Source organism: Solea senegalensis, linkage group LG12 (assembly GCF_019176455.1).
Source record: "Solea senegalensis isolate Sse05_10M linkage group LG12, IFAPA_SoseM_1, whole genome shotgun sequence".
NCBI lineage: Eukaryota > Metazoa > Chordata > Actinopteri > Pleuronectiformes > Soleidae > Solea > Solea senegalensis.
The window spans coordinates 8,823,424-8,847,382 of NC_058032.1; the positions used below are offsets into that span (position 1 = coordinate 8,823,424).

The following is a 23,959-nucleotide window of genomic DNA, read 5'->3' on the forward strand; positions in this document are numbered from 1 at the left end:
TATGAAAACCTGATTCAGAGATGAGGTTAAGAGGGAACGTCGGAGTACATTACTGCTACTTTTCCTTCTCACATGGAATGAGATGAGTAAGAGAGACAACCGTTCACCAGCCGAGTAACAAAAACATGCTGCTTGTCCTAATTTGTGCTGGAGTTATTGTTGAGTTAAACGTTTCGTAACACACCGAGGCCCAGAGGACAAAACTGCAGCAGTCTGACGTACTTTCTTTCTCTCTCTCTGCTCACAACAACAACAGCAGCAGCAGCAGCAGCATTAGCAAGAGTTTGATGTTTTCTCTAATAAACCTGCAGAGTTTCCATCAGTGTCACTGGTGATTACATATCCAGGTGCTGTGTAATATAACATTAAAGTTGAAGTGTTTTGTTGTTTCAGCTGGCTCTGCCACGACGGTACATGACGGCGACAATGACTTCACAGAGGAAGAGCAAGCTCCTAAACTGGACTACAATGGTGCATATTTAAGAACAACACACACACACGCCAAGAGTGGAAAATATGGTTTTATCTAACCAGAAAAAAACTGGACTACAATGGTGCGTATTTAAGAACAACACACACACACGCCAAGAGTGGAAAATATGGTTTTATCTAACCAGAAAAATGTCCTGTAGTGATGTTTTTAAAGAGAGACCAGGCCGAGACGCGTAGCAGCAGCAGCAGCACAAATAAAACCTTATGTTGCACACATAAAAACAACCAAGGGGGAAAATTAATTTTCACACCTGCTAATTGAACAGCTGTGACATGTTAGAGAGTCTGTCTCCACTTATATACACATACACTCTCCTCTTTACGTATTATGTATGCTGAATACAGCAAACCTCTGGTTGTAACAAGTGTTTACTTTACTTGTGTTGCTGTTTCTTGATCCTGTTTATCAATTCTCCTTTAAACATGGGCATAAAACTTACCACTCACTGGATATGTTTGTCTCTTTTTAATCCATCCTCTGTGTAAACAAACACCAGAGATGGTTGTGTGTGTGTGAAAATCCTAGCAGATCGGCACAATCGCAAACCTGTGCATGTGACAGTTTAACAACTGTATTGTGTTATTGAGTCATTTATTCTTATTATTATTATTATTGATTGTATATGATATATGATTCTTCAGTAGGTAGTCTTGACCATGTCTAAGTGTATAAAGTACAGAATCAGGCAATACATAGAGGTACTTTTAAATATATCAATCAAGTTGTATTTATGCATCATAGGATAAAAACATTAACTGTAATCAAAGAAAGCAACCCACCGACAAATAGCTGCTGTTATGTCAAAAAAAACAACAATGGAGAAGTGAGGAAGTGAGGAAACGCTATTGTGGAACTCACAAACAGCCGTGAGGGAAAACACTGGAGACTAAAATACTAATGTGTGATCTAAACAGGAGGTTAAAACATACATAAGTAGTAACAGATAAAATGTAATAAAATAAGTAAATCAGTAAATTGTGAACTAAGTGTCTGAATACAAGAAGCATTGCCACAGTGCCTCGAACAGTTGGTGTTATCTAAAGAATTTGTCACAAACCTTCATTTGAGCTCAAGGATAAACTGATGTAAAAGGTCAAGGTCGCCGTTTCATCACAAACAAACTTATTTGCCAGTGTGAATGTTTATCTGAATCATGTTTCAAAAGGAATCATTTTCAAATGTGACACAGATGTTCACGAGGACTCGTCGCTGAGATTTGAGTGACCAAATGTCTAAAGGCAACAAACGTACAGTAACTACGGCCTCACATGTTTCATTATCCAAAACAAAGTCAATGGACTACCATAGTTGCCGTGGTAACCTGCATACACATCAAAGGAGCGTGAGGTCGCATGTCTCGCAGTTATCGTCCAAACAAAAAATACAAAGTCGGTACTGCACACACTGGTGTCCTTGATAAATCACCTGAAATCAACAGAGATACTGATCTTACTTCAGTGAATTACCTTTTTGACCTCTGTGACATCACTGTTGGATGATTTCGGCTCCACATGACTCACTGAATAGTCAGAATTCTCACATGTTGTCTCTTTTATTGATCTCAGAAACCTATTTTGTTATGATTACATGCAATTTAACCTGGTTTAATTGCACTGTAATGTTTAAGTTTGGAAGTGTTGGTGATAAATTGTTTCCACACAAATGTAATGAAGGGATTGTTGTTGTTGTTTTTGTCTGGGTAAACAGACCCTCACTGGTGCCACACTCCTGGTCTGACCAACGGGGAGGTGACCTGCCGCTCTCCTCGAGGAGTGGCCTATATGAGCACGCTGGGCACTCGCTGTGAGATGAGGTGTGACCGAGGATACCGACTCTTGGGGAGGAGCTCCATCCAGTGCCTCGCCACCCGCCGCTGGTCTGCCACAGCTTTCTGCCGCAGTATGTGGAACTTTAACCTCTTACATAAGGACACAACAACAGCTATCAGACACACTGGTGTCCACTCATATTTGCCATTGTCCTCTAAACGGGAACGTAATTTATAAAATTGACGTAATGTTCTATTGAAGAAGAGCTGAAACTATCGACTGAGACCATTAACTTCTTCAGGAAAATGTTTATTGATGTCTAGTGAGTTGCGGACTTCTTCATTTTCCCATAGACTTTTATTCAAAAGGGGTTCAAAAGAGTCGCCATCTGGTGGCCATTCAGTATATTCTTACTTCCTGCTTTGCTTTAACCGGCAAACTGAAAGACTATGTCCACTTTTTATTGACAGTCTGTCTTTGATCCAAAGCCTGTTACACCTCATTCTTCTTTAGAAATGAATTCCATTGTTTTTACATTGATTAAAAAGAAGCTAATTATGCATCCACTACTGAAAACACTGAGTAACATCTGCGAAAACCTAAAGTATATGAAAGTATTTATGTGTGACCAGTGTTTTTTAAAAGATTTAAACCTGTAATAAGGAAGAACAGACCTGGGATAGTCGGAAATTTGGACTAGTTTTAGTCTTTTATGAGATTTTTTTACAAGAATAAAATAGTACAACATCCACAATTTATTCTGACAACCGAATTGTTTTCTTACACCTCCTCAGAAATGCGTTGCCGCATATTGCCCCTCATCCCGCGCGGCAGATACACCTGCACGCACGGCTTCGAGGTCGACTCGAGGTGCGATTTCACCTGTGACACCGGCTACCGCATCGAGGGCGAACACTCGCGCACCTGTCGGCACGGGGGAAGGTGGAGCGGACTTCAGCCAGACTGTGCAGGTATGTTTTGCACAGTGAAGCGACTGAGGCTTCACCTCAAGGTTGAACTCACTACTGTAGGGTCTGTGTTGCTGTGCACGTGTGTTTCTTTCCAGATCTGTGTTGGTGTTTTCACAAGCCCACCTCAGTGTTGTAATGTAACAAAGTACAAATGCTTTATTACTGTACTTAAGTACAAAATGAATGTGTCTTCACTTTACTTTATTTATATTTCTAGCAACTATTACTTTTATTGTTTTCTCATTCACCCATCCACACATCTTGCTCAAGGACACATATAGACGAGCAGAGCCAGGAATTTAACCCACAACTTTCCATTTGAAAGACAACTCGCCCCACCACTGAGCTACCATGGCTCAATCCTCAACTCCTCACTTTTTAATACTTTTACTTCTAAAACTTAAGTACATTTTATATCAGAAAATCACTTTTGATACTTAAGTGCAGTAAATGTCATATACTTGAATTACTTCTTTCTACTTCTAGTGACTTTAACTTCTACCAAAGTCATTTTCTGGTAAGATCTCTTTAAGGTACTTCATACAAGACTGGTCCCACAAAAAACAAGCATATTTCCTGGTCTTCTGTTCTTTGGATTGAATCCAATTCCACTGCCATAACAACCAGTTCCCCCTCCTCTTATAGGGGATATCCCCAATATTATTTTGTTTACTTCAGATACTGATCCTCCAAAAATCCGGTGCCCTCCGTCCAGACTCAAGGTCGCCGAGCCGGGAAAACTCACAGCCAGGGTGACCTGGGAACGCCCTGCCGCTACAGATACCGCGGATAAATCTCTCGAGTATGTCACAGCCTTTCCTTTGCTTCCCTTCCTGTTCACTGCACGCTGATGTTATGAGTCTGCCTCTGACATAGAATTGATTGAATTGAAAATCAGAACTGAATCAGACCTGGTGTGATTGTGTGTGTGTGTATACAGTGGCGGGTGGGTTTCACTGGTTTACCCCTACAGTCCAAAAACATTTGGACACTCTAAATTGAGTGTGACTGGTTGTTTGTCTCTATGTGTCCCTGTGATGGACTGGTGACCTGTCCAGGGTGTACCGATTTGCATTTAGCTTTGTATTACTAGAATAGGGGGAGTATTTTTGAGAAATTGTGCTTCCCAACCTCAGTTTCCCCTGAGTTGAGAAATATCTTCATTTTTTTTGTGTTACGTGTCCACCAGTAACACTTGGTCTGAGCCTTCAATGCTAATTCCTTCCGCACTTTTTAGACCCACTCGTAGGGGCAAGGGACCTCGTTCCCAGAATGTAAACAGTGTCCACCATCTTTGCTAACAGTTAAGCTAACAGGACCAAGTGTCACTGGTGGGCACGTATCAAAGAAAAGAATGAAGATATTTCTCGACTCAGACAAAACTGAGGTTAGGAAGCACCATTTTTCAAAAATGCTACCCTTATTCTAGTAATACAAAGCTAAATTGGTGAAGTATTCCTTTATCACACTACAGCGTTTTAGATTCTTCTTGAAAGTTTTTCATTTATACAGGTGTAAAACCAAGTGGGAGCAATCTGTCCATGTTCCTGTTTTCTTCTACTCAATCACACACACTACAGATTTACATTTAATAATGTTGTGTTCTCTCCAGAGTCATATTAGTGGGCCAAGAGCCAGACACCGACTTTAAAGAAGGAGTGCATATTATCCGATACAAAGTGTACGACCAGGCCAGGAACAGAGCCGCCTGCAAGTTTATTGTCCGCGTTGAGGGTGAGATGACGAACGAACGCTGATGTTTTCATACGTGAGCTTCATTAAAACGAGGCCCTTCTAACTTCTTAACTGTCACGGGCGCTCTCCTCACAGTGAGACGATGTCCAGAACTACATCCACCTCTGCATGGCTACATCTCCTGCTCCTCTGATGGGAATAACTACGGCGCCACGTGTGACCATCACTGCGACGGAGGATACGAGCTGCGGGGAGTTTCCAGTCGCGTCTGCCAGTTCAGCCGTAACTGGGGAGGAGATCCTGCCGAGTGTGTTCGTGAGTACTGAGCAGGGTTCTATATATGGTCATGTATACTGTATAGTGGTGGAAGAAGTGCTCAGATTACCGGTATTTAACGTGGATAATCCCATCGAGATCACGGATCTCTTTTACGAGGGAGACCTGGCTAAGAGTGGCAGGAGAACACAGATTAACGACATTAAAACACAGACAACCAGGACGCCAAAAGTATCAGCTGTCTTTCCCAAATTTAGTTTGCTCTTAAGACAAAGATTAAGACTTCCATGTTTCCATTTTGAAAGAGGGGATTAAGAAAGAGGGATCGTTTTGTAGATAAACACATATCACAGTACACAGAGGTGAGTGCGAGAAGAAGACCAGTCAATACAACAATGTCAAAATACAATACACCATTAAAGTTAACTTGAGTTCAAGTAATGTGAGTATTGTATAAGACGTATTGATAGATCTGTGGAATAAGGTGATGCTTAATGAGGTAATTAAGGACAAAAAAAGGCTTCATACATTTGTCTAATTTTGGAACATTTCACAGCTCTTGGAGCTGAATTCGATACAACCATCTGAAAGTTTTCATTGGAAATGTGTTACTTTTAGTCTTCATTAGGCAGAGCTGTTTGAAGTTATAACATACTTTTATGTTCACTCACTCACTCATTACCTATCCCAGCTGACACAGAGCGAGCGCACTCTGCACAGCTCATCTCTTTATTGTCACTGATATGCTTGGGAAAGGGGAGGAGTGTTGCAATCTGCAGTCTCACCATTAGATGTCACGACTTCCTACACACTGGCTCTTTAAATTTGTACTTCAGTACACGTATTTATGTCGTACAAGTACATACACTCAGTACATACACTTGTGCTTTGGTGGATTTGTAGCGATGGAGATTAAATCGGACGTGAAGACCGCTCCAGCTCTCCTGGATCAGTTCTACGAGAAGAGGAGGCTGCTGATCGTGTCTGCGCCCAACATATCTGACCCCGACTACCAACTGCAGAACATCATGATTCAAGTGAGGAAACTGTCTTGTTGTTGTTGATGTTGATGACATAACAAGATTTATTTAGGGAAGTTTAAATAAACTTTCCCCTTGTTTCCATCAGAAATCTGACTGTGGATTAGACCTGAGACACGTGACCTTGATCGAGCTACTGGGCTCCCCGCCTCGAGAGACAGGCCGCATTAAAGAAAGTCTGCTCAACGTCGAAGTCATCGAGGGTTTGAGGTAAAAGTTATTAACAGTTTCATGGTTCAATCTCAGCAGAAAAGTCCAAAACAAAAATTCATGTTGACAGTGAAGTTGTTTCTCTCTCTGGTTCTGTATGACCCACTTCACAAGCTCAACAATCCACCTCTCAGGAGCCTCCTCGTGTAAAAGGAGTCTCTGTTATTTTTGAGTTAAAATGGAAAGAATAAGGGTGTTTAAAAATAACAGCACCAAATCTCAAGGGGCAGCATTAATGGGATGTTTTGACAGGAGAAACACAGTAGCTCCGGGTTCCATGAGAATCAGGGAGTAAAAGCGTCTCCATTTTGTGCCAGACGTACAGACACAGACGTGTAAGTGTTTGAGAAGAGGCAAAGACGCAGTGGGGTTTTTTTTTCCACTGACTGTGCAATGTGAGTAAGGGGTTGCTGCTCACTTTTTCCAGAATGTGGGAAATCTCTACCCGAGTGAGTCTCTTACACCACTGACACACGAATCCCAGAGCTGAGCTGAGTGCAGCGCGAGGCACATTCTTTCAGTGCATGCTGCGAAATGCAAGAGAGAGGAAAAAAGAGGGGGGTTGAGAGAAAAGGTTTATTGTGAAAAGGACATACAGATAAAATGAGAGCAGTCAAGGTTTTTAGACCCAAAGAAGAAAGGAAAAAGTCAGAATTTGCCTTAAATCAGTGGCTAAATCCAGAAACCTTGAACAGTCACAAAATAGATCTACCTCCAGCTTTTAAAACAACTGCTATAACTTAAGGTTTTATGTCCAAACGATATAAAACAGTGTAATGAATCCAGAATGCTACAGTCACGGTCCTGTGGAGCACATTACTCTGGTTCTTAAATCACTGCCTTGGTTTCCTGTGTGTCAAAAGAGGAATTTTAGGATCCCACTACTCATCATTAAGGAACTAAACTATCTGAGGTAAAAGTGATTTAAGCTCCTTCCTGAGAATCTGCCAAAACGATCATTTCAGTCACAATTTTAAACCAATAAATGACACATGTCTTACGCGCTCTTTTTAAAGCCTCTGTAAAGCTATGTCAATAATCTTTGTTGCCTTTGATTTACAAAGAAGCTTTTTTGAAGCCAGCAGCTGTCATATTAAAATTAAAGGTGCACTAATCAATTTTTCTACATTACAATGGATCAAGTGACTGTGTGTGTGTAATATAAGTGGCTTGCATGTATTGACAGCTCAGGTTTCCACAGCTCTGTGAAGAGCAGAAGGCAGCTGTGTCCAACAGAATGCTGCCGGACACCAGCTGCAGTCCAGGAAACGACTGGTGCTGGGGTTAGTCAGGCCGTTTTCACGTGTAGCGTAACATAAGAACAGAGATTTTGGTGGTTAGGACGCTCCGCGACGTCTATTTTTCCTGCCTACTCTGACATCTCCTACGACGTGCTCCTTGGGCCCAAAGGTCGGCTGACCTCCTGACCTTGGTTGTCCCTAAGACCAGGCTGAGGCTCAGAGGGGAGCAGTCACAGCTCCCGAGCTCTGGAATAAGTTGTCTTTAACTGTTAGGCTGTCAGGCTGTTTTTAAATCTCTTTTAAGGACACATTTGTTTTCAGTAGCTTTTACTGCGACTAATTTTGTGGGCGTTTCTCACATTTGTGTTGTTTTACTGTATAGTTTTATGTCTCATTTTATGTGCCTACTATGTGCGTACAGATTTTAGACTGGTAAAGCATTTTGGTGCTTTTGGTGGTTTTAAATGTGCGTAAATAAATAATAAATAAAGTTGTGGATCGTGAGATTAAGACAGTGTTCTGACGCAACGTACTGACATAAACAGAAGTGGAGGAGTTCCTGCTGTTAGGTGAACAATGCCGATGAGAGCCAAAACAGAGAAGTCGTGGACCGGAAAAAGTAATACTAATTATGAGCTGCTTCATTTGTATTATACGAGACAGTGGACGGTCACTTTAATTGCTGCATTCGCTGTGTCGCCTCTGCAGGCAAGCGTTCAGAATCTCCAGGTCCTACTTCAGCATGGTACTGCTCGACGAGCTGGGCATGGACCGAGAGCGCTTCATCACTCCCGTCGGCTCGGACGAGCTGTTCTCCTACATCGACAGCTTCCTGCTGGGTGAAGAGGAGCGAGAGAGGCTCGAGCTCCACAGAGACTTCTGTGACTAACTTAATAGATCCCTCCGGTTGCCATAGTGATAAACCTATCAGCGAAACTATAGCAGCACGAGGACGGTTCAGGCGTCGGGTTCGGCGGAACATTAGGAGGGAGGACAAGGACAAGAAGGCGGGTCCTCATGTTCTAATGTGATTATTAGATAACACTGAAGCTGCAGCACTGTCAAGACAGGATTCAGAGAGAACACAGAACACACAAAGATACTGTTAGTAACCTGATATTTAAGGCCAGGTGTGGAAGAAGTGAGCGCACCTGGTCTTTTTGAACCTGTCACAAACGCTGTGGAGTCCAGTGACAGTTTTAGCGCCGTTACTGTTTTTTTTGTATCTTGTACATTTCCGATCAATCCGTTCAAGTGATCTGATGAAATAATAACAATAAAAAAAAAAAGTGAGAACTGTCCCAAGTTGTGAAAAAGCTATTTGCTGAATACGAGGAAGCGATTAACATATTTATCCCCAGGTCTCGACTTCCCGCACATGCCAATCAAAGCTGAACATGATAAAACCCACAAGCATTGCAGAATAATTTCCCCTTTACTAGTGAAGGTGACAGTGGAGTATCAGTGACATCTAATGGTCAGACTGTAGATAAACAACTAAATAAATAAATAAATAATGTAATAAATCCTTCCTAACCCCAAGTGTGCTGAGGAAAGCTGGTCTTTACAAACTAGAGGGGGATGTTGGTTTCCTTCATTTTCAAAAGGAAAGCACGCTCTGGCTGGTTTTAATGGCACAAGATGGCGGCCTCTGTAAAATCAGGCCCTTCAGTAATATAAATACCCTTCATATAAAAAGGCTTGTTCTAAAAAATAAAAAATTTTTTTTTTTGTTTTAAAGCAATTATACACTGGTTACGAACTGGGCCTTTAATAACACCTTATATTATAACCAACAACCACTGCTGCACAAGACTGCTGTGAGTGGACAGAAACTAGCAGGTGTTTAAGTGGCAACTGTGAGGAAACGAGAGATTTAAGAATACGTCTTTATTCATTTTATATAAATATAGTTTTAAATCTTAATGTACAATATAGATCGAATGAAGCACAATTTGACGCAACAATCCGTATAAAACCATGAAGGGCGACTTTGTTTGTGAGACCGTTTCTGTGCTAAGTGCTGTGCATGATAACAGGCCTTTTCTTTATATGCAGCCTGAATCTTAAAAAACATAAAATAACTGTTTCAAAGCTCTTGAAATAAAGACTTTAGTGTAGTGTGTGTGTTGTTTGGCACATGTTCAGCAGTTAACACCATGGAGAGAGGTCAGGTGTGAGCGGAAGGCCTCGGTGTTCAGCTGCTCTGAACTTCTGCTTTGACGAGTCTTAAAATAAAAATTAATCCACAATCTCACAATCTTCGCCTCGGAGGCCGCGGCATCGCCTTCTTCACCCTCTTCAGTGTCTTTTCTCCCTGAGGTCCGGAGCCTGTCCTCATTTGCCCTCTTCTCTTCGCATAGTGAAACGCAGTGGAAGAGTGCCCTCTGCCCACGAGTCGGGGTACTGCATCATCTTCTCCCACAGACTGACCTCCTCTCCAACCGAGTCCATTTCCACTTCCTCCTTGCCTATTTTAACGGTGCCTGCGGGGTGGAAGTCACACAGTGAATGCAGAATTAGTGCAGTGTTAGCTGTGAAAGGAATTTGTAATCATTAATTACAGCAGCGTGTAGACACAAAAAAGCTTTGAAGTATAATAGGGGCTTCAGCAGTAGAATAAAACGAGTACAGCTTTCTCATAAAGGCAATTTATGCAAAAATATATGGTATTTTTCTGTCTTTACATGAATTAAAATACATAAATTAAATTCACCTTCATTCAGATGCCCAAATGAACATTAAAACAGGTTTTCCTTGCTCCATCCAGTCTTTATTTTAGTGCGTAAATAAATAAACAAACTGAGTTGCCACTTTATTAGGTACACCTATTCAACAACAAATGGATGCAAATATCTAATCAGCCAGTCACACGGCAGCACCTCAATGCATTTCGGCTTCCTGAAGTTCAAGCCGAGCAACAAACATGGGGAAGAAAGGCGATTTAAGTGACTTTTAACATTGCGTGGAAGATGAGCTGATCGGAGTATTTCAGAAACTGCTGATCGTGATCTCACAGAGAGTATCACACAAAATAACAACAAAAAAGGACAGGAGGACAGAAAAGTCTGGGGACAAACGTGTAGAAAATGTCTACCTTTTCCAGAGCTGAGACGGACTCCTCCCAGGAATTCATTGTTCAGCATGGCTTCCTTGTCCCAAACCGTCAGCTCCAGGCACATCCCTCTCAGCTGCTCGGCGACCAGGTCCTTGTATACGAACGTGTGGTCATAGTGGGGGTCCAGGTTCTTCCTCACGACAGGAGTCTTCCTCTTTGTGGTCTTTGCTTTAGTCGGGTACAAGTATCTGCAGAACCACGGACACCAGAGTCAGTTTCAAGGAACCTGGGTCCCAGTTGAATGTGTTTGTATAATAGTAATTTGAGTTTTTACATATATTTTTAAAGGTCTGTTTTTTTGTAACATGTCCATGGACATACTCACCCTTTTACAAAGCTGTCCGACATGCCCCCTGATTTCATCGCCATCAAATTCTTCGCCTCTTTGATTAAGACGTGCAGTTCACCCCCGTCCTCAGTCGTCCCCTTTTTGCCTAAAAGGAAGACAAACAATGTCAAAAAAATCTGAGGCAAAGTGTCTCAAACTGTCTTTATTATCAAAAGTACTTGCCTTTACTCGTTTTCCCCGCTGCAGGCTTTTTAGGCGTGACGTATTTCAAAGAGATCACCAGCTCTCCTCTGTACTGAGCAAAAGCTGACGTCTGCACGGCAGCAGCGGCAGCCTGTGTCACACAAGAGCAGACACACAACACAGTATTATCAGTTCTAACATGCAGCTTTACCATCTGACTAACAATAACAAATACATTATTAAAATGCTAAATTAATTAAAAAAAACAATATTAACCATATAAACAAATTCATTTAGCTATAAATAGTCTTACCTTTGAGCATAGATGCAAAGTTTCCTCGTAGGAGGAGTCGAGGTCTCTGCAGTCCAGAGGGATTTCCACCTCGCCCAGGAAGGCGTTGCGGCTCAGGCGGCCATGATGCCACACTGATATCAACATAGAGCGGGTGAACAGCTGAGTGCGGCTGATAGAGTACTGGAAGAGGAAGAGGAAGCAGAGGGACGTGTCAAAGCACTGATACAATAATTGTGCCTTGTTCAAATAAATGACCATTGATTTAAACAGAAAATGAGTTTAATGGACGTAAAAAAAAAACCTAGAGATTACAGCGAGATATGGAGTCCCTCTTCAGTGAGTTGTTTGCTACTGCATTAAAGCTGACTCGACACTTGATGCTAAGAAATAAAATCAATATTTGACGACGGGTATTCTTTTCGTGCACTGTCGATTGTCTGCGTCTGTAGGTGTGGTCATTATTTGCAGCTGGCACTGGCACAAGCAGGGAGTGTTAGTAAGTCAACAGGACACGGTCAGCAGCACAGACGAACACATAAAGCATCACCTCCAGTGTTTCCTTGTAGACGGGGTTGATGGTGTTCCTTTTGATGGTGGTCTTCCTTTTGCTCTGGCGAGATTTGTCCGGGAGCAGGTAACATTTGACGTAACTGAAGAGCAGGAATAATACACAGAAATGAAAGAGTGTTTCTCTGGGGGCCACCACGGCTACTGTGTTTTTGCTGCGTTTCCTGATTAAAAAAAATTATCTGTTGACATTCAATTTCCTGTGAAACTGGAGTAATCACCTCAGGGGACGTGATTATAGCAACTTTGTAAACATAGCAAACTCTTATCTACACTGATCAAAGCTGTGCTAACATCACCGAGGTGTGTGTGTGTGTGTGTGTGTGCACTAGAAACAATTATTTCAGAGCTAAAGTTGGCACAATCTGAAGCCGATTTGGCCTATCAGAGCCTCACGCTGCAGTGTGCAAGGGAAAAAGTAAACATATTTGAACTTATTTACGGGTTGGACAGCTGCCGCGAGGCGTCGGCGTAGGCCAGCCCGCGGCACTCCTTAATGAAGACCTCGAGGCTCTGGGTGTGGTTGTCGTAACTCAGGGAGAAGACGATGTCGCCGCTCACCTCGACACTGTCAAAGTCTCCTGCTTCGCTGTAAATACTCATCAAACTGCCCAGAGCGCTCTGCAGAGACACACACACACACCCCGAGATCAATAAACAACCATTAACAATAAATGTTTGACGTTCGTGTTACAGCACCTGCAGATCAAACAGGAAAAAACAAGACATAAGCAAAGAATTCATATATAACTGAAGAAAGTAGTTTCATGTACACAAACAATATTTGTGTTCATCAGAGACGCGTCGAAGGGAGGAGCAATGTGAAAATAGATAGTCGTCAATACGTGACGCGTTTATTTACAATAATTTAAATCATCAGAGAGCTTAAAGCGAGCTGCTTCACAGGTAGCTGGGTTAATACAGAGGGATCACTGCTCACTGGCTCACTGGCATGTCATCCCCACAGTGACTGTGGGAGTGGACGCACCTGTGAAGAGTGTGGGTAGACCCCCTACCCCCACACACACACACACACACTACACACTACACAGAACAGGCCTGATAGTGACTGGCCCTCAGGTTAGTTACTGTAGACCTTTTTTTTCTTGTTTTTTTGAGTTAACACATTGATTTCATCATCGCTAATTTGCTGGAGGATATCCTGAGGCTACAGATGCTCGCTGCGATTATCTAACATCAGCTCTGCCCTGACTGACATTAGCAGGCCTTTAGAGGACTAATGTAAGCTGTGAGTCAATATTTTACCTTTGAGCTGTGCAGGCTGGAGGAGCTTGAAGCCAGTGTCCTTCTGTGAAAGCTAACCAAGCTGTCAATGTCTTCCTCCTCCTCTTCCTCCTCCTGTTGCATGATGATAATAATAATAGTAGACATTTAAACGGCTGATGATACAGACATGTTGCCATTGCAATACGAGACTCGTATTATTTAGAGAAATGTAACTCAAAAGGTGATGGACTACCAAAACAATCAACCATTATGGCTGCTTGACTACATAATAACTGAGTGGAGTCTTTAGTCGGGCTGAAAAATTGATTGAAATTTTGTCGAAATCACAATACAGTCTACTGCAATTTTAAAATATTTGTTAAAGCTTAAATGTGTGTCAAAATATAATTTTAGATTCATTTCTCTCTTTATCTATACACATCTTATTCTGCAGACTGAAGAGAACATCTTTGTTTCTCACAGATATGCACAAATATCACAGAAATGAATGAAAACGAGAATAATTCCTGCCAAAAATAATTGCAATTAGATTAATTTGATTATTTATTCAAAGTCGTTCAGTCCTAGACTTTAGCACATCACCTGTTATACAAACAGAGATGGATTTTAACGAAAAATCCAACTTGACTCTCGTGAATACAAGTCAATCTTGTTAAAATGAAAATGCAGAAAAATAATAAAAAGTTTTTTCAGTCACTCACTCACCTGTGCGTCTAATCCTGGTACAGAACTACTCCTGTTGCCCATTGCAGCCTCTTGTCCATCACGGTCCAGTGATGACACATTATCTAAATGTATTAAAAACACATTTTCAGACAATGAATTCACAACAACAGCTTTGTATGTTAAATTAAATAAAAAAAAAGCTAACCGGGAGGCTTTGGGACTCTTTTGACACTTTTCTTGAAGAGTCTATCGACGTCCAGTTCTGGGCTTGGACTGACAGATTTTACTTGGTTGGCCTGCGGTGACAACAGATGTGAGAGACACAGTTAGAGATGGGAAAAAGATAATATAATGTAATACCGAGAGGCCGTGTTCACTTGAAAGCATCTTACCTGGCTAGCGTCCGAGTTAGCACTCTCGGTCCTGTTGATATGTACTTTGACTGGCATGGTGAGACTGGACGCACTGGACCCTGTTGTGCTGGACTGAGGCGACTGGTTTCCTCTCCTTGTTGACAACACAAATGAATGTAAAAGGAATACTTCATGGATTAGCATTTAGCTTTGTATTACTAGAATGAGGATAATACTTGAAATATTGTGCTTCTCAGTTTCCCCTGGGTCGAGAAATATCATTGGTCCTGTTAGCGTAACTGTTAGCAAAGATGGCGGACACTGTTTACATTCTGGGAATGACCCCCTCATAGGGGGGCAGGACCTCATTCCCAGAATGTAAACAGTGTCCGCCATCTTTGCTAACAGTTACGCTAACAGGACCAATGATATTTCCATCTTTGCTAACAGTTATGCTAACAGGACAAAATGTCACTGGTGGGCATGTAACAAAGAAAAGAATGAAGATATTTCTCAACTCAGGGGAAACTGAGGTTGGGAAGCACAATTTTTCAAAAATACTACCCCTATTCTAGTAATACAAAGCTAAATGCTAATCCGTGAAGTATTCCTTTAAATACAGCTTATAAACACATTTTTTAAACTTGTGAAATACTCCTGACCTACTTCACTGAAAGTGTCTTGGTGCATTTTTATACCAAATGTGGCAGAAAACATTAAGGAGATGACTTCCATTCAATAGGTTTTCATTTCAGACTTTTTAAGGGCAATTTCAATATCATTTTCAATAATTCTAAAAAAGACCGACTGTGAGGGAGGAGGACTAAACACTGCACTACAAAATGGCAGTGTTTGTAGTGGGAAGTTTTAGTGCATTTTAGAATAATTTAGAATAGATCTATGCTAGTTTACCATGGTTCGTCAGGTGTCGCGTGGCTCGACTCAGTCTCAGCTCTGCTGCTACTTAAGCTGCTGTTTTCCGCAGACTCTGTGTCACTGCGGGCCACCTTCAACCAAAGGTCCTCTTTGGATTCAACTGATTCTTTTGAAAGAATGGATTCCGAATTCTTGACTGCATGACTGAGGAGAAAATAAAAATAAACGTCAACACGTTCTTAACCCGCGCTTCTGAAATAATGGACAAAAGTGCTGTAAGAGAAAGAAAGAAAGAAAGAAGGAAGACAAACTCTTTGTTATCCGTTCGATTTTTCAGTCTGGGCTGAGGCACAGGAGGAGTCCCAGGAGTATCTGGGTTTATGTCATTACTTTTCAACAGTATCTCTCCAGTTGTCTCGCGTTTATTCACTGCAACACAGGGGAAAAAAAAATGATACTTCCATAAAGTAGGTAAATACAAATGCAATCATGCTCCAACTCTTTTTTAAAAAGACATTTCCCTCCCTAACTGGAGCCACATTCCTGTGACTGGCCTCAGCGCTGTTTACATTCCTGGTAGAACAGTTGATACCCACACTTCCTCTTCCTGTACTCACATGGCTGTCTCTTTTTCAGGGAGACGCTCACAAGCGTATGTGCAGGCTCTGACGAGAAACGGTTGACCCTCTGATCGTAGAACCAGTCCCCCGTTCTCTTCTTCACGTCCCTGGAATCCAAGAAAAATACTAATAAAAAAAGCTGCAAGTAAATTTCTCTTTTTCGTCAAACGCCAGGCGAGTTAGTGGCTCAGATGTGTGCTGTGAGCACTTCAGCACATGCCAACATGTTGTACATTAATCTTATGATTACTGTAGTGTTTATTTGCACAGTTAAATTGCTTAAAACAACAGTTTTAATAGACATAGTCATCGCTGTCAGCACCACGTCGTACAAACGACAATTGAATAAAGGTTAAATAAATAGACAGAGACTTTACGCTGGATTATCAGCAACAAATTATTTGACTTTCTGTCAGCCTAATATGTCACACAAAGTGGTGTTCTTGTTAGCCACTTGTTGACCATCAGAGCTAACGATTATTTATTAAATAAACTAACGATTATTTTCATAATCGATCCATCTGTTGATTATTTTCACGATAAATCCAGTCGTCGTTTGGTCCGTAAAATGTCAGAAAACATTCGAAAACGATGATCAGCGTTTGTCAAACCTGGAAATGATGATGTTCTCGAATGTCTTGTTTTTTTCCACAAACCAAAATGATTCAGTTTTTAATGATTTCTTTGTTGCATGGAGCAAAGAAACCAGAAAATATTCACATTTAAGAGGCTGAAACTATCAGAAATCTTGTTTTAATCATGAAAAAAGCTTCAAACAATTACTCAATTAATCGATTACTAAATTAATCGATTAATTGAGTAATTGTTTGAAGCTTTTTGAAGCTAATTGATTCAGCTCTAATAGGCAGCTGTTAAAATGGATCTTTTTCTGGTGTATTTTGACATTTTTGTGATTTGGTTAAACAACTATTCAACAGATTAATCCATAATAAAAAACAATTGTTCGTTATGAAACCTGTTAAAAACAGGTATCTGCTTCTACATAACTTCATTTTCAGTGACAAAAATGTGTTGTGGCCTTAAAAAAAAAAAAGAGTTTGAATGCAGTCATATCCTCATATTTTCATATAAGATATTACAATTTGAAAATCCTGCATTGCCTTCATGTCCATATATGGACAAGTGTGAAACCAACAAGCACACGTGTGCACAAGATAAACATGACGAGTATCTACTCAGTGAGTCTTCTAGCAACAGCAGGAGGAGCATCTTACGATTCTTTGGCACACACACAGCACAGCCAGGAGCCGTCGGGGAACACTGTCCTGCAGTTGCGGCACACGTCGTGGTTGCACATTTTACACTGGCTGGAGAAAAACGTCAGAGTGCTCAGGGGCTCCAGGCATCGGCCACAGCTACGCTGACTGTATTTGCCGCTGCCGCGTTTGGCCCCTTTCCTCTTCACCTCCAGCAAATCTGTCTTTAACTTCCTGTGACAAAAAAAAACACTGGTCTCACGATCCGATTCAGTTCAAAGATCAATGATTTATTGACGTTAATATGATGCATCATGATTCAATCCTCCGTGCTACATTTTCATTAGTCAATTTGAGCCGTCCGATAAATATGAACTTAATTATCTGTTTAGACAAAAGCTCCATCCCCAATATACTGGAAAATCAATGTGTGCCGTCATTGCATTGATGCAGAATCGTCAATGTTCACATTGCGATGCATCGTAGAAGCAACGCTAATACAGCGGCACAATATGGTTTTTTAAAAAAACAAAAACAAAACAACAAATTGCAATTATTTCAACAGATATTGTCATCTTAACTGCAAAAATGTGTCTTTTTTTTATGTACCGTAAGATTTTGGGCTGTTGAATTCTAACAGCACTGCAGAATTTCCACCCATTCATTTCATATTTATCAAAACATTGCTGTGCAGCAATCTCAATTATTTTGCGATCAACATGGACTGATTTGTGTTTTACAAATACAATGTGTAAAGCAAGCATTGGCCAGCCATCTACAAAACAATACATTTCCTTAATAATCATGTATATTTCTTTCAAATGGGTCAAATCTTATTTCACATTAGAACTCAGTACAGCTGTCTCTCTCACTTATTCTGACACGTACAAAGACAGTGGACACGTGTAGAGTCAGAGCCAGACTGGTTAAAAACAGCGTAATTTGTTCCTCAATAGGAATGACACACACACACGTTTAGGTGTGCGTCTGCATATAAAGTGTGTGGACGTGCGACCCACAGAGAACACATTCAGGAACACATTTTCATGCCAGGTGGAAACTCCATTTGTCAGTGGATTTTTCAGGCCAGATGTTTAAACTGAGTATCTGATCAAGGTTTATAACTGTGATGACACCATGCCTGAACCCTGAGGTGATAAACTAACACCAGAGGAAGACCAGTGTCAACAGCACAGCATGTATTTACTTAATCTGCCACGTGTCAACAAGCCAGGCAAGTGGTGAAATGATGGAGGAGGAGGACGTTATCATTTTCTATTCATGTTTCTATTCCACTTATGGCCAACACGGGAGATGTCAGTAATTCAACAGGAAAGCGTTGTTTTCTCACCGTACACGCTGCTCCTCAGCCTGCCTCAGCTCTTCATCCCGCTGCAGCACCTCAAGGATCAGCTCCCGCTCAGAATCAGACAGGAAGCCCAGGTTGATCATGTCAGCGGCCTGGGGCATTGTGCCTTCAAAACCCAGCCCTTAGCGCAGATAAAATGACTATGTCAGTAGCTGCTGCATTGAAAAGGACACCTGAAGACAAACAGAATATAGGGGAAATTATGCAATGCTGCATAAAACTTTGATTTAATGCTGACAAAGCAGCCCATAGCACTTCCTATTTGGTCATGACAATGCACCATTTCAGTTTGAAAAATGAGGCCTCGGAGTCACAGCAAAAGTAGCATTAAGCTACCAGGAGATGACTCTGCTGGAAGTCTAAGAGAAAATTAGCCTGGTTCTCCTTTGATTTATTACATTAGTAAACTTTTACCTCAGGAGTCTCACTTGCTAGTTAAATCATGTTCCCTCTTAGAAGAAAACTGACTATAAAGTACAGTACATACTGTAAGAGTTGACGTCAGTGTGAATGACAGATCCAACAGGTTCCTGGTTGACAAAAGGTGACATCTGTGATTTTCAGGTTTCAAAAACTGAGATGGCCCTGGTCAAATTGTTTGTCATGCAACTGGAAGACTACATTCTTATATACAGTCTAAGAGTCACTGTAGTTACGATGCAGCAGAAGCAGGATGCCAGTAAGGACACAGTTTCTTTTTACGATCGATTCATCTGTTGATTATTTTCTCTATGAGTAGCTTGGCCCATATAATACATGTTGATTGGTGTTTCCGAAAAAATAATTAATCTGCAGCCCTACTGTGCACTGCTGCCTGATAAAATAGGTAGATACTGGTGAACGCTTTTCTAGTCATTGTTTTTGAATACAGAATAACATGGTTCCTTTGCGCATAAGCTCAGGTGTCGGTTTTCTGTATAATCCCCGTCCCAATGGCCATGAGAATAACATATGTAGTTTAATCTGCAGCCTGTCAGAATATTGCGGGGCTTAAGGTGTTGAAATTGATTTAGTGTCTTGACTCACATGGAACTGAGAAACATTTAAATAACATGTTGGTTTTAAAAACCAATGACTGCAAAACTTACAGGGCATCAGTATAAATGTGGATGGTGTTTGTACGTTTTTTCGTATTCCCGTAGCAGCCTCCGCATCAAAACCTCTTGTTTTCTATGGGATGGCACAGAAAGGGTTTTTTCACTGCGGTGAGCTTGACGGTAATTGGACAAATGCGGCAAAAACGTCACTTCCATGGAAGCTTAGCTTCTCTGGGAGTCGGTGTCTGCGCCTGAAACTTGGGCTTCTACTGTATATGCTGTTTGGAGCAACTGTCGAGAAGGCGGTTTTTGCTAGCTTTGGACTGACAGCGTTGCAGAAACATACAAGACAGCGAGAGAAGTCTGTAGACGTTGTGTGTTATTTGCTCTGCGATATAACCAATTTTCATTTATACATATACACTGTAAATAAAAACATTTCAGTTTTACATAATTATTACCTTTCCCTGTTCTAGTTGTTAGTTTGCAGTTTTAATGTCAATTTAAAACTGCAACTCTCTATTTCAAAAGACCCAGTTGGAACAAGGGCCTTTCTGCATGGAGTTTGCATGTTCTCCCCGTGTGTGCGTGGGTTCTCTCCGGGTACTCCGGCTTCCTCCAAAAACATGCAATGTGGGGAATAGGTAAATTGGACACTCTAAATTGACCGTAGGAGTGAGTGTGAGAGTGAATGGTTGTATGTCTCTAGTTGTGTGTGGCCCTGCGATGGACTGGTGAACTGTCCAGGGTGTACCCCGCCTATCGCCCGATGTAGCTGAGATTGGCACGGCACCCCCCGCGACCCTCTGGTGGAGGATAAAGCGGTTAGATGATGACTGACTGACTCTAAATTGACCATAGGAGTGAGTGTGAGAGTGAATGGTTGTTTGTCTCTATCTGTGTGTGGCCTGATGTAGCTGAGATTGGCACAGCACCCCCCGCGACCCTCTGGTGGAGGATAAAGCGGTAGATGATGACTGACTGACTGTAAATAAAAAATTTCAGTTTTACATAATTATAACCTTTCCCTGTCCTAGTTGTTCGTTTGCAGTATTAATGTCAATTTAAAACTGCAACCCTCTATTTCAAAAGACCAGCACCCACCACTGATTTTTAACATAATGACAATTAAAGCTAAAAAGTCGTCAAGTGCAGCTTTAAAAAAGGACAGAATCTGTCCTTCTCTTAGCTAATGAAATTGTTGTTTTTTGCAATCCAAGTAAAACAAGGAAGTAGGGAAGGAAGAGAGAGCAGAGACTGTTGCATATACTAATGTATCCAAGCACTGTCAGACTGGTTGCTACAATTACAGTAACAGTGGTAAACCTAAGACAAACTTGGTGTTGGCTTGATGCCCTACGGCAGGGGTGTCAAACATACGGCCTGGGGGCCAGAACCGGCCCGCCAGAGGGTCCAATCCGGCCCTCTGGATTTCACACTAATCTAAACGTAATGTCAAATGCTCCAGATACCCGTGACTAAATGTTTGTGCCTTTATAGATCCAGTGTGCTGTGTAAATAGTAAATTTAGGCATGATATTGTTGAAATTGCACTTATATTTCTCAAGAAATTTCATGTTTTGTAAAATTATCCTTCATTAAATGTAAAACAAAGGAGAAAAAACAAAGGGGTTCTTGTTGTTCATAGGTTATTATGCTATTATTTTACTATTTTTACTGGTCCGGCCCCCTTGAGATCAAATTGTGCTGTATGTGGCCCCTGAACAAAAATGAGTTTGACACCCCTGCCCTACGGTAATGAAGATACAGACAGGCAGAGAGTCTATAAAAGCAACAGCTGCCGATGTGCCAATCCTAACACTCATGACTATTTAAATTTCTGTTTATGCAAAATAACTTCTTATATTTGAGCTTTATGTAAGTAACACACACACGCTCAAAAAGGAAAAAAATGGTCATCCATGGGAATACAGATAAAGCCAGCAGAGACTGATCATCAAGACATGTTTTCCATGTCGCAAGAGGGCAGGAATTTGTCTAAAACTCTGTGACACAAGCTCTGGCTGAACATGGCATTCCCAAACATAATATATGACTAAAAGAAACCAGGATGTGAGTGGATTAAAAAAAATCCCACAGAAAGTCTCTGCCAAAGTGAAAGGTTGTTCTGAGTAGGAGGGACAAAAACAACACGGGCTGGGTTCCCACCCTCTAAGGATACAGAGAGATAGGTGGAGTTCAGAAGCTTAACCATTTGTTAAAGCCGAGCATTAATCTTTATCATCCCTTACTTTCCCTCCTCCGAAACTAACAAACTGCCTCAATGGGAGTTTAAGCTTGGAAGAAAATGTACAAACGACAGATAGCTGCAGGTTTTGCAGAGAGTGTACAAAACCTGAAACCATGTATTCCTCATTGTTTGAATGCCAGAGGGTAACTAACCCCAGCAGGAGTTTTTAAATACCTGCCAAGTGACTTGTTAAGGTGACCCTTCAGGAAATGGTGCATGACCTAAACATACTGTTCTAAATGGAACAATCCTTTCAAAAAATAACAAAGCTGGTGACATTTACAAGGAAATGTGTTTTCATGAGAACACTAGGCTGAAGAAGTGTGGCACAGTCCAGACATGTGAGTGATTTGAGAAATTAGATGATTTCTATGAGCTTCGGGCCACCTTTTGCAAATTTGGCAAGCATACAGACTCAGCTGTGCATTTAAATGACTATTTTGTGTGTTGAAGAAAGAAGAAACCCAAACATAAGGGTATACAGTCTTCAGCACTACTCACAATTCAGTTTTAAGATATTATCTCAATACTTGTACACAATTAAAACTGTAATGCAGTGTTTCTATATGCTTTTCAATGAGTTTCAGAAATAAAGAAAATCAGAGTGTTTTTCTCCACGCATTAAAAGATAGACAGTTAATCAAGTGAATAAACTCAACACAAATCACCAGTCTCAAATGTAAACTTAAAATGCAGAAACGTTCTCCCAATGGTTGCGTACGCTTACGTAAAAATACTTACGTTGTACATACGAGTTTCTGATGAGTTTGAACGCGGCGCGGACGTAGAATGTTTACGTTTTCCATACAACTTAGTTACGACGATGATTTACACGATGAGCTCCTCAGTGGTTGCGTACGTGAACGTAAAACTCCTACGACCTCTGCTTACAACTTTAGCGTGAAACTGAATTTAACGGACGCAAAAAAAAAAAAAAATTCGATGCGGAATGAAATTCAGAACTAGGGTATATAACGTTATGTTACCAGCGAATAAATGCACGTTACTCCACACACCCACTTCATGATTTCATTTAAAAACACCTCCCTTTTATGCGCCTGAACCGGTGCCTTACATTTGAAAAGTAATCTCACACTTTTATTTACCGTTTACTGAATTAAAAACACAACACACCTGTCGTTAACTGTCGACTACACCCGTCACTGCGGCAACGGCGCGATATTCCTGACAGAAAACACAACAAAAACGGTTAAAATAAAAAAAAGATGAAGCGACACACAAGCGAACACTTGAGATAAAGTCGACAATGCTCACCTTTTGTCGGCTTGTGCGACCATAACCCTGCGATCGCTTCCACCTTTCGTCTCGTCGTTGCCTCTCGTCTCAGCAACTGTTGACTTTAGTGTGTTGGAGGACTGAGTCAAACACCGGAAGATAAGGAAAGTTTGCAGCAGACAGGCAGAGCAAAGGAGCGCCTCTCCACATTTTCCATGACAGGTGCTTAATTCTCCTCTGCTCTATTTACCACAGGAGGGCTCCATGTGGAACATTTGACCAACCTACAACAGTCTAATAATGATCAAATCCTGGTTCTTCTGAGCTGGGAAAAACTTGAATCAGTGCCCAATATTTATGTATTTATATTTTTTTCATGAGAAACAAAGACAAAAGTTTATATTGAATCAATATATTGTACACAAAAATTGATGTAATCTTCTGGTTTGAAAAGTGAGGCCCAAAATATATGACAGAAGTGATATTTAGCCACCAGGGGGCGACTTGGCTGGCAGTGCGAAAATTTCTCAATTTGAATTAGAGCTGAAACAATTACTCGATTAAAAAAAGATTTCTGAAGGTTTCTTTGCTCCAGAAACAGAAAAGATGTGGACAAAACAAGACATTCGAGAACATCATCTTTTCCAGGTTTGACAAACACCGATCAACATTTTTCAGCATTTCCTGACATTTTTTGGACCAAGCGATTACTCGATTAATCCTGAAAATAATCAACAGATTAAACGATTGTGAAAATACTCGTTAGTTGCAGCTCTAATTTGAATGAACGATTTATAATATCAGTCGCAGCTTTGGTTTGGTCCACTATAACCCTCCTGTTGAAGCCGACAGGATTCAACATGTGTACTTCTCAATTCCGCAACTCCTTTTAACAAGGGCCAGATTTGATAATGTGAAGATTCCCAGGGGCCAATGCTC

General features: G+C 41.2%; 2 protein-coding genes across 6 annotated transcripts; one reads left to right on the forward strand and one right to left on the reverse strand.

The window, feature by feature from the left end:
• Positions 1 to 277: 277 nt before the first annotated feature.
• srpx2 (sushi-repeat containing protein X-linked 2) lies at positions 278 to 8,996 on the forward strand (the record flags this gene model as incomplete). The annotated part of the gene is made up of 10 exons (XM_044040854.1): positions 278 to 347; positions 394 to 471; positions 2,201 to 2,392; positions 3,057 to 3,233; positions 3,912 to 4,035; positions 4,846 to 4,967; positions 5,064 to 5,243; positions 6,108 to 6,241; positions 6,333 to 6,454; positions 8,404 to 8,996. Coding segments are annotated over 10 exons (1,380 nt in total), but the record flags the coding sequence as incomplete, so codon positions are not given.
• A 574-nt stretch (positions 8,997 to 9,570) lies between these two features.
• On the reverse strand, positions 9,571 to 23,253 carry sytl4 (synaptotagmin-like 4). Of its 5 annotated transcripts, none has more exons than XM_044039922.1 (18): positions 23,060 to 23,253; positions 22,919 to 22,969; positions 18,479 to 18,617; positions 17,146 to 17,361; positions 15,908 to 16,017; positions 15,602 to 15,719; positions 15,327 to 15,494; positions 14,454 to 14,568; positions 14,267 to 14,357; positions 14,101 to 14,183; positions 13,414 to 13,506; positions 12,590 to 12,768; positions 12,128 to 12,230; positions 11,599 to 11,760; positions 11,325 to 11,436; positions 11,139 to 11,247; positions 10,793 to 11,001; positions 9,571 to 10,181 (listed from the first exon to the last, which is right to left on the reverse strand). In XM_044039922.1, exons 3-18 carry the CDS (start codon positions 18,595 to 18,597, stop codon positions 10,033 to 10,035), a joined length of 2,136 nt encoding a protein of 711 aa, XP_043895857.1. In that variant the 5' UTR covers positions 18,598 to 18,617; positions 22,919 to 22,969; positions 23,060 to 23,253; the 3' UTR covers positions 9,571 to 10,032. The 5 variants fall into 5 exon arrangements, with proteins under 5 accessions (XP_043895857.1, XP_043895855.1, XP_043895858.1 ...); XM_044039920.1 differs by having other exon boundaries at positions 18,479 to 18,669; XM_044039923.1 differs by lacking the exon at positions 22,919 to 22,969.
• Positions 23,254 to 23,959: the final 706 nt, after the last annotated feature.

What these genes read in the sequence shown, in the direction of transcription:
- sytl4 (XM_044039923.1), bottom strand. Translation starts at nt 18,597, where the DNA reads ATGCCCCAGGCCGCTGACATGATCAACCTGGGCTTCCTGTCTGATTCT. An exon ending in TGTGTGTGTGCCAAAGAATC is followed by an intron (nt 16,018 to 17,145) that starts GTAAGATGCTCC and finishes CTTGGATTCCAG; the next exon opens with GGACGTGAAGAAGAGAACGG. An exon ending in AAGAGTCCCAAAGCCTCCCG is followed by an intron (nt 14,184 to 14,266) that starts GTTAGCTTTTTT and finishes TAATACATTTAG; the next exon opens with ATAATGTGTCATCACTGGAC.